This window comes from Halichoeres trimaculatus, unplaced genomic scaffold (genome assembly GCF_033239565.1).
Source record: "Halichoeres trimaculatus isolate MK-OKI-2021-1 unplaced genomic scaffold, fHalTri1.1 fHalTri1_scaffold_9, whole genome shotgun sequence".
NCBI classification, from domain to species: Eukaryota; Metazoa; Chordata; class Actinopteri; order Labriformes; family Labridae; genus Halichoeres; species Halichoeres trimaculatus.
The window spans coordinates 19,172,136-19,187,046 of record NW_027437188.1 but is presented as its reverse complement, the minus strand read 5'-3'; the positions used below and the strand labels follow the sequence as shown (position 1 = coordinate 19,187,046).

Below are 14,911 nucleotides of genomic sequence, written 5' to 3'. Positions count from 1 at the left end.
TTAGTGACGTAAGCTCTCCCTTTCCCTTTCTTCTTTTGGACCTCTTTCTCTCCCATCACTGCTCTCTCCTTCAGCCTCTTGCAGGGAGAGATGTTTTGTACTTACTGAGAGGAAAATGACTGACTGTTAATTTCTGTCATTGTATCACAGCAGGCTTCCCACAGATGTCAATCCACCTCTGACTGTTTTCAATTAACAGCCCTTAGTCACTGCTTACCATCAGAGTTTGACCATCAGGGGGATGTGTGCTCCTCACATGCTTGTCCTTGCATTCACATGTTTGTGCAAAAACAGGGGTCATCTTGACTTTGTATCTCCCTAAAAATATAAATGTGTGTTTTTTGTGTGTCCATACGGTCATGTAAATCTCAGTGTGGATACTAAACCATCCATGGACATTAAGTATGAAATAAACTTTGTGTATTCTTTACTAAAAGAAGAAGCATGGGGCAGCAGGGACTGTGAAAATCAAGTCAGTTTAATTTTTCCTCTCATAGCCCAAATTCACAGTTTGCCTCATGGGTTTTCTCAATCTGTACAGCATAGACACCCTCAATCCCCAAACCCCGTTTATCTGGCTGCTCGGTTACAGTTTGAATAGAGACAATAGCATAGCTGTAGTCAAGCTGAATCCCATCCTACCAGCCTTTTTTTCTCTTTGTCTCATTTATCTCTAGCTCACTATTGTTTCAAATTCTCCATCCTAAAATTCTACTATCCCTCTCTCCCACTCTCCTTCTCTTTCCTCCTCTTCCTCTACAGGAAAACAAAATGGGGTGCACACACAAAATATAATATCTAGAACATAACGCTACAATATGTTAGTGGTTTAATTTTGTACATGAGCACTTGCAATACTACCAAAGATCACATCGCCCTCTGGAACGCAGGGAGAACAGTTGTCTTTAAGGCAGAATCTTGTTCATTTGAAATGAAATAGAGGGAAGTAAAGCAGAACTAGGACAAATGTTCAGTATTAAACAGCAAGTGTTGAGGCACAATAGCCCAGGGTAAAAAAAGAAATCCATAGTTTTGAGGTAATTGAAATGAGGATGATCTAACCCTTTTCCTCACTTTTATTGCCTTTTTTATGACTCTGTCTTATTAAAAATGGTGGGGTTATTTTTTAGCAGCTTCTACCGATCAATCTGAGTCAAAATGCCAACATTTCTGCCTTTCTGTCTGTCTAAAATCTTTCAGGGTTCTTCTCTGCTCAACCAGAAGGTGGCTCCACCTACAGAAAGCCATGGGTCACCAGTCCTGTCGTTTATCAATTTGGAGCAGTTCAATGCCATCCGCTTGGTCCAGGTGTGTCAGAAAACCATTTCATCCACTAACCACAGCATAGGTTGATTCCATCCATCACATCCTTTTAATATAAAGGGAAGATGTTTTAAAGAGAATGTTCACTGAACATTAAGAATGTGTGTACACAGCCTCGATCAAATTATCAATTAATCAATCAACTTTTATATTTAAGAGATCGAGTATACAGCTGGAAATTGAGGGAGAACCTTCATTGACAATGATATCATGTCAACCATCGGTGCTGTCAAAAGACAGATGGTAAGGGCATTATACACAGGGTGTCCACAGTGTCCTAAAAAGTATTTAAAGTCGATAAATCAATTGTGGTAAAATTAAGGCCCTTAAAAAGTATTAATTGTGGTTTTATGAGGTATTAAATTTTATTGGTAATCAAGCTTTGACTCCCCCCAAAAATTGAATATCTATTTTCCCCCTCACTTCTGTCCCCTGATTGGGCTGTGAAATATTTGGCGGGTGAAGTTGTCAGCTAATGGAGATCTAGATCGCCTTGGGGGCCGCCCACTTTCATGGCACCATTGACGATGGTGATGATGGACACAGAGAAGCTGATGGAAAGCAATTCACACAATCTCCGGCACATGTCCTAAATTTTGATAATAATGAAATAAGTTCTTGTTTTTTTCAGCAAGTTGGCTTTGAATAACAGCTGTTACTTGCTGTGGGAGCGTCAATAAACCTCCCTTTAGCTTCATTTTTATTCTTTCAAGCCCTATTCTTTCTCAGCCTATGTAATTTCTGTAAAAATGCAAACTACCACTGTTAAAGATGGGTTGCTAACAACAACTTAAAGTTGAGATGAGGTCTTAAAAGTTTTTGAAAGGGTTTTTAAAAGGTATTGAAATCAACCTCAGGATTTCAGCATATACCCTGATACAGAAAAGAAGACTGGAATAAAACTAAAATAAAATAAAATGACTAAATGGGATACATACTTACATGAAAGTAAAAAAGAAGATGCATGTGGTTATAGTCAAGTGCGGCCTTTATGTGAACTTTTTTTTTTTTTATTCAAAATTTAGTTGGTGGGGCTTATATTCAGGCTCGTCTAATAGTCCAGAAATTATGATAACTGTCAACCTATCTGACTGGTATTTATTGTACCAAGACTCAACATTACTTTGTGTTGGATTCTTCCATGTCAACCTTACTGGTATATTAGTACCAATAATAACTGCAGCGCAAGAAAATGTATTATGACGGTATTGTGGTCACTCAGAGGAAGCAAAATCATTAAGCACAGAACCATAGAGATGTCAGTCATAGGGCCTATCATTGTGAGCCAGTTCACAGCAGCAGAATAGCTAGATGCCAAATGACACGTGAGGCCAGTAGTCCTCTGAAATGTTTTCTCAGTATGTGTACTAAACTACTCCTGTTCTCACAGAGTATCCACCAGTCCTTGGCTGCACTGAGCAAGGTCATTAGAGGGACACAGTTGCTTACACCTGATGTTCAAAAACTGGCCACTGCTTTGCTCAATCAAGAGGTAAGAAGGAAGAAACAGAAGGGGAAGGGGGGGACCTGTAAATTGCTTTGATCTTTGATGTTCCAAATGTATTGTAAGATTTGTTTGATGTGAAATCCACTACAGTACCTCCTAACTTTACTACAGTGTACTGTCTTAGAATTAAAGTTCAAATTCTCCCACACTGCGACAGAGTTGTAGCCACAGGGGCAGGCACACATACAGTATACAGACATCCAGTAAACACAGCATGTATTCCCGTGTGTGTCCCTGGGCTGAGTTGGGGACAAAGGGGATATGATGAGGTACTGTAGAGGAGGAGAGATACACAATCAACCTTTTACTCCTTCTATGTTTGTAATCTCCTGAGAGCAGCCCTCGGCATAATTCTTTCCTCACTGCTCTCCTCCTCTCTTGTTTTACATTTATCAGCAGCTTCTCTGCCTCATCTCTCTCTCCCAATCAACTTTATGAGATTTTAGTTTCTATTTTGTTTTCTTTTTAAATGAGAGCTAATACATTTATATCTATAGAAAGGTTAAGAAATGTTAGCTTCCTAGGTAGAGCTTTGTGGTCTTATACAATAATAATGTGAATTATTTTACCCTAACCTTTCACAGCATGACTAAGTAGACATTTGTAACTCCAGTAGAATATAGGTTGTGCTCATTGTATTGACAGCGTCCCAGTATTATAAAATGCCAGAGATAAAATTCTTTCTATTTATAAAACACAAATGCTCTGTCAGGTCTTGATGCAGCCAAAATGACCTTTGTATCTTATTATTACCTATTGATTTATATTCTACACAAACCAAAGATGGTATCAGATCCACAATGTCAATATTTATTGATCAGTGGGTGAACTTCTCTTGTCTATATATAATTTAGTTATAACTGTAATGTTTACTATACTCAAATTAACAACCTCCACTTAATTCAACATCTGTAAGAATGCAAAAACACATGAAACAATCTATGTTTATAATTGTTAATTAATTCAGGCAGTAAGGGGTTAAATATCTGCTTAACCAGCTAAAAGATTGCTCATATTCACACTAAACCAACTAAACTCATGTTGGCTGAAAATAATTAACAGTAGTTAATTTGTGTCGTTAACATGCCATCTGCTGTGAGTTTTCACAAATTAAGAGTCCTCCTGGAACATAAATGGTGTCCTCATATGAGCAGTAACTAGGCAGTATATAAAACTGATGAGCTCTCATTCCTGTTTCCACTCACTTTAATTGACCTGTAAAATGAAACTGTAAAAACACTTCCCAAGCTTCAAGCTCAGAGCACACACTTTTCCTTTGATGATCATTTCTAGGACACATTTTTTTGATGTTATCTCTGTACTCCATCAAAATGCAGCATTTCAATGAGTGATAGACAATTAAAATGGACCACTGTGCTGGTTTTGTGGGACAGTGCTTGTGGAGAGTTTTACTGTGGCTTTTGTTTTGAAAAAGAATGAGTAATCATTATCCGTATTATCGAAACTATTTCCAAATCCTCTTCTTCCTTTTTTGTGCAAGGCTAAAATTCAACAGCAGTTGTCATCTTGATTTATGCTATGGTATGTTTTTTTGGCAACCCACAAATCCTTTACGGTTACTAAATTTACTGTTACCAGAATTCTGTCTCCAGTTCTACCAAACCCTGTTAAGTGTAGGCGATCCAGTTTGGTTGTGTTTTACATCATCATCAACATGACCATAGGCATGCATTTGTAGTAAAACTGTCCCCCTCTCTAACCAAAAGAAACTCAATATAAAAATAAATAAATGAAACAAGAAAAATTCTCAAATATCAGCAGAAACAGAGTGACGCGTACTCACTGCTGAGAGCTGGCGGTTATTGTCTGGTAGTATTTAAATTTTAAAAGGATCACTTCCATGTGATGGGCCAAAAGTTATAGCTCTGTGGTGCTCACGGGCGCACTTTTCAACACAAGTAGGGATGTTCAAAAGGCATGGAGCATTTTTTACTTGAACAAGCTTTGTGAAAGAATGTAAATTTGTATCTGTCGTAAAAAAAAAAAAAAAAAGAAGCAATATCCTCTTACCATCCGTCTCATTCTCTCTGTGGGCAAATTTTTAGTCTGTGGGTATGAGCAGCAGAGAATCAAGGTGCTTACAGCTTATCTCCACAACCACATGTGAAACAAGAGCAAACAGCTGCAAAATCTAATGGCAGTTTTTGCTCTCAAAAATCATATAAGTGCAGCATGATTTGTGAACACTTTTTCAAATTGTTAGAGGCTCACAACCTGTTCTTCGAGCAGTGCCTTGATAGCAAAAGGCTCATGTTATGTACTGGTGCTGAGTGAATGACTATTGTTTACAAATTCCCCGTGGGTAACTGCTATTGACATTTTAGTGGAGCATACTAAAACGTAAAACAAGCCTCATACAAAATTTGATAATATGCTCAAAGAAGTGGAACCAGCCATATAAATGATAACGGTGGAAAAAAAATTGATACAGCGATATATTGTAATACTTTGACCTACGATACTATATAGACATTTCAACTCTTGATATTATTTTTTTGGTAAAAATAAAAAGTCACTATGCTGTAGACATCAGTGTTTTCCTTTTCCCCTTGAATTTTGGTTAATATTGTAAAATTAACATAAACATTATCTCTATTTTTTTCTTAGTTAATTGTAGAGTATTACAGTATCTCACAATATCAAGATATTGTGAAACATCATGACCTAAGTATCATGATGCGGATCCTATTGTAAGGTTCTTGCCAATACTCACCCCTAATCAGTGAACAATTAGCTGCTTTAATATCTTCATACTAGCACCTACGCTACATTGTTTTAGTATTTCAGCTGTTGTTGTGTTGACCTGACAACATGAGTTATCATCTGCTTCAACTATAGGATTACTCACACACTCACAAACACATAAATGGCTATATTCAGGTCTCATCTCATATCTATTGGAGCAAAAATGATTGTTCGAGACAGCAAACACCGTTAAAAGAGTAAAATGTGTGAGAATCAAGTATTAAACACAAGGTGAGACAGATTTTATCTCACAGATCGTGTAACTGAAACAGATGACAGTGTATGCCATTAGGTAAACACAACTGCTGATATACCACCAGAGTTAGCATTTTTCTCCAGCTACATCTCGTTTTGTGAGCACCATCTAGGCGACTCACCTCTTAAAAATAATCATTAACGTGTGCAAAGTAGGCTCACTCCTTTACACTACTTTCTGCTACTCTTGTGAACCCCAAGTACACCTTCAACTAAATAATCAGCCAAAATACACTGCAGTCAAATTCCAACACCTGTACTTTTTCTATAGTGAGTGATGTCACTGTAGACACATGTCTGCAGTATAATTTCACACTTGCTTGTTTCAATTGCTTAAAAGACATTACAACACACAATGTAAATGAGATTATTAGTCCCTGCTAACTAACCATTACTGAAAGGTACAAACCTAACCACAGGAGAAGAACACAAAGAGCTGGTGGTATGATTTATACGACTGGAAAATGGACCATTTGGGGTTGTAATATTGTAAAAGTATGGCATGCAAAGCTCTAGAGGAATCAGCTTCATTGCTCCTCTCCTCTGCTGTGCAGTAAAAAATAATTAGATACTTGGAAACCACCCAAGCATTAGAGGAGAGTGGTGAGAAGCACTGCAAAACTGAAATAAATGTCACCACTGCCTTTAGTGAGGGGAAAGATCATTAATATCATGAAGACTGATGCAAAGATGGCTTTTGATTAAAGGTTAATACATCTCCAGCATCAGTGGACTTTTTCAGCTGTAGTAATTAGCATGCAAGTGTTACTTTTTATTTTATTTTGTCATCATGGTTTCTTTGAAGCAAACTGGGATCCTAAGCATTAAGTGATCAAAGCAACTTTCTTATTCAGAGACTTTTCCTGCCAGCAAGTTCCCACTGGCTACTTGTAAGATTTAGCTCAGGCAACAAGTGAAATGCAAATTGCTGGTGTTGTTGTTACACAGAATGTTTAACTTTAATCACTGGAGTATTCACCAAACAGCACAGGCTATTTTAGAAAGAGTAATTTGTTTTTTATTACAACAGATTAAAGAGAGCTCACTTCTGCTCAGTCCATTTATTTGCTTTTATGGCACCTAATGTTATTCTTAAATTTACAGGGCCTTTAGATTTAGGATGGAAATGTGAATCCATTTATATTTTTACTGTTTGCTTTTTGTGGGTGCCAATCACGAATCAACTGTTATTTTCTGTCATTCTTAATCAGGTAATAACAACACACTGCGATCATGCGGGAATGATAACTAATTCATGGAAATGAAGCTTGCCTGTTTATCGTCTTACTCATCCTTTACTCACACTCACACTCAGCAGGGAGTGACTGAACAGTTGACTTGCAGGAGGGAGAAATTCAGGTCCTTTTTTTTTCTATTATGAATTCCAAGCTTGAATAACTTCAAGTTCTTGCTCCTCAGTCTCCCACTGTGTAGATTCATGCTTGTGCATGTGTGTGTGTGTGTGTGAGAAGAGAGGCTGCTCTTTGAGCTCTGTGTAATACTTAAGCAAACGTGAGTGACCTAACACATTATGGAGTTAACAGATTTCTCCAGAGGGGATCTGTCCTTTGCCACCTACTTACAGATATTATTATGTCAGTTCCAAGTAGAAAGAACCAAAATCTAATCTGACTTTGTGCATTCTTCACAAATACCAAGTGAGAAAGTGTATTTTTGCTGCATCATAACAATACTTCCACACAAGGCAAAACTTTCTAAAAAATTAAAAATGCCATCCAAAGAAAAAATGAAAGTGTGTTGTTTTTCTGTGGATTATTTTGTTTTCCTACCCACCACTGAGGCAGTGCAGCCTGGAAGAATGCTTTTTTGTCAAAGTTTGATTTTGAAACATTGAGAAGAGGCAGATGAAAAAACAGACAAGAGTTGGTGTGCTGAACTTTAACAGGTGCATCTATTTGTTTTTGTCATTATGAAGTTTTGTTTTGTATTTCAGTGAAGTATAAAAAGCCAGATACTCTACATATTTTAACAGTGTATAATCTACATCGACACAAACTTAACTGATTCATCTGGTAACATTTGGCACCTGCTTACTCTAACCATTTGACACTTAAACTCCTTGACTCCTCTAACTTTACTGAAAACATAGTAATTTAACACTTTGAAGGTGGTCAAACAGGGCTCAGTGCTATCAGAGCTTTCGGTCTATGTTTGTCTAATTTAGTGATTGTGTGAGCCATCATTAATAGAACCAGAAACAAGGGGATAAATAGGATGACGTTCAACAAAGCTTTGGGGACTTTGTGTTCAATAGTGACAAACAGTTTCGTGACTTAAAGACTTCTTCAGCAACTTAACTTCAGAAGTGATTTGAAGGACAAATCTTGCAATTCCTTGCAATTCCTCCATTAGCAGCTTTATAGAATATCTACACACCTGCGAGTGGATCAGGAGTCCTTCTGCATGCTGTGGCTGTGTGTGTGTGTGTGTTGACAGCTGGGTTGAATGAGAAAGAGAGATGTTGGATTGACCAAACAGAATTCCCACAGTGAAAATAACACAGTGTACCTTTCCTCCATGCTGACGCTGGTTTTCTTTTTTGTTTTGTGTTTATTTTTTCATTATGGCTCTGAATAACTCCTCTCCCACTCTATGCTTACTCCCCTCTGTCACAGTGTCCTTTAACCTGGCAGAACAAATGGGAGGGACCTGAAGAGCCGATGCAGTACCTCAGAGCTGTGGTAACACGTGCTCTGGCTATACAGGTAAGACATTTTTTTTTGTTAAAATCTTTTTTATTGAGGTACAAACAGAGTTTACAAAAAGTGCAGTGCTGATTGGTCACTGAAATTATACAATTTTATGAATGAACACAAAGTGCAGTTAGCGGTTACATCAACATAGAGAAAGGTGAGAAATGTGTATATTTTTTTGTTTTGCTTTTTAAGTAAATGAAGACACACAAGGTTAACAAAACTAACAAAAAAAGAAAAAAGAAAAACAAACAACAACGTATAACAAATGTCCATCATAAAGCAATCCCTACCCTGTCACTAGTAATGATATGTAATAAATTCCCCAGTCCTATTGGAGATCTAGTTATGTATCTGGGAAAAAAAAGAGAGAGATATTCAAGCTGCATCTGGATCATAGTTTTAGGTGTACAGAGTTCAGAAAGGCTCCCCAAATGTCAGTAAACTGTGAACCTGAATGTTGAGGGGAGAATCTTATTTTCTGTATCTTCGAGCAAGTCATAACTTCTGCCAACTACTGTGCATGTGTAGGAGGGGTAGCATCTCTCCATCTAAGCAGCACTACACGCCTGGCTAGAAGGGAAGCAAAGGCTAGGGTCCGTTGTTTTTGCGCCAACCTCTGTACCACTCCTCCGGTGACCCAAAATATTGCAATGAGAGGGTTCGGATTCAATTTAACGTTGATAATCTTGGACAATGTGTGAAATACCTCTTTCCAAAATTTACAGAGACTAGGGCATTGCCAGTACATATGAACAAGTGATGCTTCAGCACTCATACATTTATCACAGTGCGGGTCAATGTCGGGGTAGAAGTGAGACAGTTTAGCTTTAGAAATGTGAGCTCCCAGGTAAGACATTTAGTACATAATTATACATGGAGACATTTTTTTGTATTTCTCTGTATGTGATGTAACTCTTTAATCCTTTCCAAAAGAAGTCAACAAAAGAGCACAAGCAATGATAAATATTAGATCAGATTTTTTGCTAAAGCTTTCAAGCAAATAATTTATCAGACCTAACAGTGTTTAGAGAACTTTTAATCTTGTCAGTGATGATCTCCTTGGCTGAGTTTTACTTTCACTGACAGAAATACACTTAGGTCTGATCCTGCCAATGAACTTTTTCCCTTAAAAGCTGAAAAAAAAACAAGTTTCATTTCTGTGGGATATCTGGTAGCAATGGCATCTGAGGACGACCTCACGGGTTATTAAAAACTCAGACACCCCTGGGATTTCTCTGTGGTACCACTCTCACAGGAATGAGATTTAAGAGGCCTAAGAGTTTTCTAATCAGCATTAGCATATTGATTGGGGGATCCATTTAAATCCATGGTGCATTTATACCCTTCAGGAGCTTTGTCCCTCAGCTGAAATGAATATTACAGGAGGACAATTTTGGATTTCTGTAATTTAAAATGATTTTTAAAAAAGAAGTGTCACCTCACCTTTCCCACACAGGCCTCATCAATAAAGAAAGTCTATCAGCTAAACACACCAAATAGTTTTTAGGTTACAGCTGTGACTGCAATAATTTATGACTGATCTAGGCAATGTGATGACTAAAAACCATGCCAGAGAAATTCTAATGTTGTTTTCAAAAGCACTTCATAAATAAAAGCGGATTATAATATAAAAGCATGCAGTTCTGGGAAGTGTTTGCCCTCAGTTGGTGCCAGGAAATGAAGGTTCTGGCTGAAACTCCTCTCTGTCTCCTATCCACTGTGTCTGACTGCACGCCTACCTCAATATGCTCAGGCAGACGAGAGAAAAAACACACATCCGCTCAGAAATAATTTACTTCTATGTGAATTTGGTGCATTTCATTTCTTGTGTGGGTGAGCCTCACTGCCTGTGTTTGTCCGTCTGTCTGTATACCCATCTGTTTGTGTGTGTCTCCCTGTCTGCCTGCTTCTTTCAGCACTCCATCTGTCTATCTGGAGGCTGCACTGTCCTTAACTGTCTATTTCTGCCCATCAGTGCTGAGTGATATCTCTGTTAGCTGTGTGTCTGTGCTCCCCAATCAGTCTAATAAAGGCGGAGACGGTCAGAACTGCTGCTGTTGTGTGGAACAGATGAAGACTAAAGAGCTAACAGCCCAGCAGTGCACCCAAGACTCAAGAGGATGACCTTGAAAGCACCCAATAGCTCACACAAAAATATGCACACGAATACCAGCACACTTTGCTTTCTGTGTTATTAATACCCCAAATTCTGGGTGCAGATGTCAGCCTCTGTTTGTGTGTATGCACAGGCGTGTGCCTGCAACTATGCGAATGTGGAGATGGGCTTGCATTTGTGCATATTTTTTCTCAGCATAATGCTCATTCCAATTTATCTCTTAAGCCAGTGCAGACTGATGCTGTGCAGGAAAAGGAATCCATTTATAATAATACAAACTGGATCAGATGTTCATTCTGCCATTTCTGTCTCAGTTTGTCAGCGTTATCTTCAGCTGACCTCCAAATCCACTATTTTTTTATAGCTATTAAGAAAAAGCTACCTTACCTTCAGAAATAAACAAAAAAGAAAAACAAAAAGAGTCCAGAATAGATCATGACTTCAACCGTAGGTCAACCCTCAAGGCTGAATACAGCCACTGCAGAAATATAGGGAAAAATCTGTAGTGTGCAACATTTCCTGGATTTTTACTGAATACATGCTTTTGTGTGTGTGTATGTGTGAGTGTGTGTGTGTGTGTGTGTGTGTGTGTGTGTGTGTGTGTGTGTGTGTGTGTGTGTGTGTGTGTGTGTGTGTGTGTGTGTGTGTGTGTGTGTGTGTGTGTGTGTGTGAGTGTGTGTGTACTGTATTCTCATTAGGCGATAATTGGGGTTCCAGTGTTATCAGCTTGTGGATGTGGTGATAAAAGGACAAGGGGACATATACTCTATTGGCCTCACATTGCTATTGACTTTTCGTTGCCCGCACCCTATCTAACCCTTTTTAATCTCCCATTAACAGATACACACTGACTAGCAGAAAATATCATCACTCCACAAACCCATAAACACTCTCTGGGAAAAGTTAAAGAGCCAATCACAGAACAAACAGTCATTCTTTATTCTTCCTTTTCCTTGAAAACAAACTACTTAGAGTGAAATGTGTGAATATTTAAAGGAGATGTTGAAAGTATTCTGAGCCAACTGTGCATCTTTTCACCACTTGGGCTGAAGATTATTGTGTTTATTCTCATTATTTTTCATTGACCCACTAAATGTTTGCCTGACTCCTGTGTGACATTGATTTTATGCCTGAAATGTGTGTTACCTTGAAGTTTTATTTGTTATTTTCCAGCCGCTTGGTTCATTAATCCGTGCATGTGTATCAATCTCTGTGTGTGTGCGTGTGCATGTGTGTGTTTTGTGTTTGTCTTTCCAGAGCTGGGTGGATCGTGCAGGCAGACAAGCTCTTCTATCAGACACCCTGGATCTATCTGAGCTGCTCCACCCTGACACCTTCCTCAACGCTTTAAGACAGGAAACCGCACGGTAACAATGCTTTGTGCATAACATTAAACAAAAAGTATTCATGTAAAGATTCTTTAATTTTTTTATTTTTTTTTATAGGTCTATGGGTTGCTCTATGGACAGTTTGGTGTTTGTCTCATCTTGGAGGAGTCCCATTGAAAAGGCGAAGCTCCAAGTTAAGGTAGAATTACAGCAAGCACACATTGACTCGCAGTTAATGCATGCAGCAAGCAGAGACAAACTTCTCCCATATCACTGCAGAATACTGGCGCCATAAATGAGGCAGACTCTGGCTCAGTGATAATTGGAAAATAATGAAGTGAAAGACTAGCACAGAACAGCATACAGATGCAGATAGGAGGGCAAGCATCGAAAACAAGAGATGATAAAAAAAAGGAGAAAGAAAGCCAAGAGTTTGTTTCAACTCAGAGGCAAATTCAGGCTTCCTCTTGTGCCTTTTAATTAATTTAAAAAACCGAGAGGACTCAAAGTGCACAATATCACTGTAAATCATCTTGCTTTTTTCATTTATGCACTGATTTAAGGATGATATTGCTGTACTGTGCACAATTAGTAGACTTTGACGCATGTGTTTCTTTTTTCAAGAAAATGTGCACAGCTTGACTTACACTAAGTTCAAATGATCCAAATAGAGAGGAAAAGGGTGTGGATGCTTAGAAAGAAGCTGCAGCTGCAGGGAGGGAAGGGAAATACTCCGACATCTGACAGAGAAAGAGAAAGGGGATGATTGAGCACCAATGATCTCTCTTACGCAAACACACACAGACACGCACAAATATATAGTGATGCTTTCTCTGGATTGTCTCTTGCTTCTCCTCACTCATTTAATGGTGATTTAGTAGTTTTTTATGTATGTCTGACTTGTCGCCAGAGTTCCCTTCATTGTCTGGCCTACTGTGGAAAATCCCTGAGTCACTGGATTGATTTCACTCATGTAAACTCTCAGTCACATACAATGCCTTTTACATGCTGATTCAATCTGACGACAGCAGGTTTTCTATATTTTCATGTTCACAATGCAGCTCTACAGTTTATAGCTTTGGTTTCACATGTTTGTCTTGTTTTTTTTGGTGAACTTTTTTGTTTAATTTACAGTAAAAAAAAGTTCATCTTTTCTTTTATGATTCATGCATTTTAATTCTGCTTTTATCCATTCTTCCCTCATCTACCTTTGCATCTCTTGCCTTTCCCCCTCCCACTCTTCTCCAGGTTGGAGGTCTTCAGTTGGAAGGCTGTAGTTTTGATGGTGTTCATCTGTGTGAGAATCAGCACGACTCCCCCAGTGTGTCAGCCGTTCCAACTTGTTACATGGCCTGGGTGTCACAGGTGTGTGCCTCAACTAAAACTCTCTAGAAATTTATCTTTTCATTTGCAATCACAGAACCTCAAAAGTTCATTCCACAAACCACATTATGGATCACATGACTTTATTTTATTTTTCAAATATTGCCATTGTGGTCTGAAACCATGTTTTAAGGTGCTGTACAACCAGAACTTCAAGGCCTGACACCATAGATCAAAAAAGACAGGCCAGCAGCACTGCAGTTAGCCCGTTAGCCTGAATGAAATTTAGCTTGTGCCATCTTTTGAGGGTGAGCTCTTGGACTGCAAATAGATTTGTCAAATCAACACAAATCAAAGCCTGTTTCAAAAGGTCAAAACAGGCTCTTTAAAACAGATCCAACCAGAGAGAAACTGGTTGATCTCTGCTGTCTTAAGAAGACGGGCAGAGATCAACCAGTGCTCTAGTTTAAAGAGCAACACTGATGATTGATAGCTTTCAGTGGATGTGGATATTTTAACATAGTTATTTCAAAACTTAACTTTGTCCATGATTCAAATGCAGTGGTAAACTATCACAGTCATCTGAAAGTCCCCAGTCTACAGGGTCATTCTTTAATAGCAGGGAAACGTTCCTTGTCAGCCACAGAGAGGATGGTTCTTGTTAAACCCAAGTGGATTATAAGTGTGTGTCATTTTTTGGGGTGAAATATACTGTGGGTGCTATAGTCATCAAAAAAAAGTTAAGGCCCTGCCCCCATAGTTCTGTAGACCCCTGGACAGTACTACCTCAAGGGCAGGGCCCTTTAATGGGGTAGATCAATTAACCGAGAACTAAATTTAGACCAGAGTTCTGGCAGTCAAAAAGCACATAGATCCTCGAAAAGCATCTTTAGAGGTAGGAGATAATTTTGAAGTTTTTATTCTGTCAAGTACAGTGTTTTTGTTTGGAAATGTGCACACTTTAAAGAAATACACACTACACTCATGTGTGGCACATCGGACAGGGCTTTGATATTTATTTATTTTATTTTATTTTTTTTGTGGGGTTTTATGTCATTCTTGTCAACAGTAAGTATAGTGCCTTTCCTCTGGGAATCCCAGCTGACCCTTTGATACGAGAGTAGCCAGAGATTTAGAACAGAAGCTATGCAATCAGTCTCTGCGGCCAGGGTCAATAATTTATCTGCTGTTATTTAGCTAGTTTAAAAAAACTACACCATCTATTTGGAAATTTTCAGCTGTATTCTCGTACATTGTTGTTTCTCTGCCTGCAGGAACATGTTGTGTAAATTATATGGTCGGGCTGACCTCGGCTTTTGTTCTGTTTCTCTGGCCGCTCTCTCAACACAGGGGCCAAGCTGACTGGCATCCCCTGTGCATAATACAATTAACATTGACAAGTACCTCATGCAGCCTCACTTCAAAGAAAAAAAATATCCCTTTAACCTTGTTTGGGTTTTGTTTGTTTGTTTTATAAATTGAGGAATGTGAGGTTGATAAAATCCAAAACAGATGAGGGAAAATAAAAATAAACCACCAAACCAGAGAAGGAATTTGTCATCTGCAATCATAAACA

General features: G+C 38.5%; 1 protein-coding gene across 3 annotated transcripts in view; it reads left to right on the top strand.

Moving 5' to 3' along the window:
* Window positions 1-14,911, top strand: part of dync2h1 (dynein cytoplasmic 2 heavy chain 1) — a 115,406-nt gene that overhangs the window by 99,418 nt on the left and 1,077 nt on the right. For all 3 annotated transcript variants that reach the window (XM_074679184.1, XM_074679185.1, XM_074679183.1), the window contains 6 exons: window positions 1,201-1,308; window positions 2,714-2,815; window positions 8,488-8,577; window positions 11,942-12,051; window positions 12,130-12,211; window positions 13,261-13,377. In XM_074679184.1, the coding sequence (XP_074535285.1) occupies window positions 1,201-1,308; window positions 2,714-2,815; window positions 8,488-8,577; window positions 11,942-12,051; window positions 12,130-12,211; window positions 13,261-13,377 (609 nt within the window). The remainder of the gene's footprint in view (window positions 1-1,200; window positions 1,309-2,713; window positions 2,816-8,487; window positions 8,578-11,941; window positions 12,052-12,129; window positions 12,212-13,260; window positions 13,378-14,911) is intronic.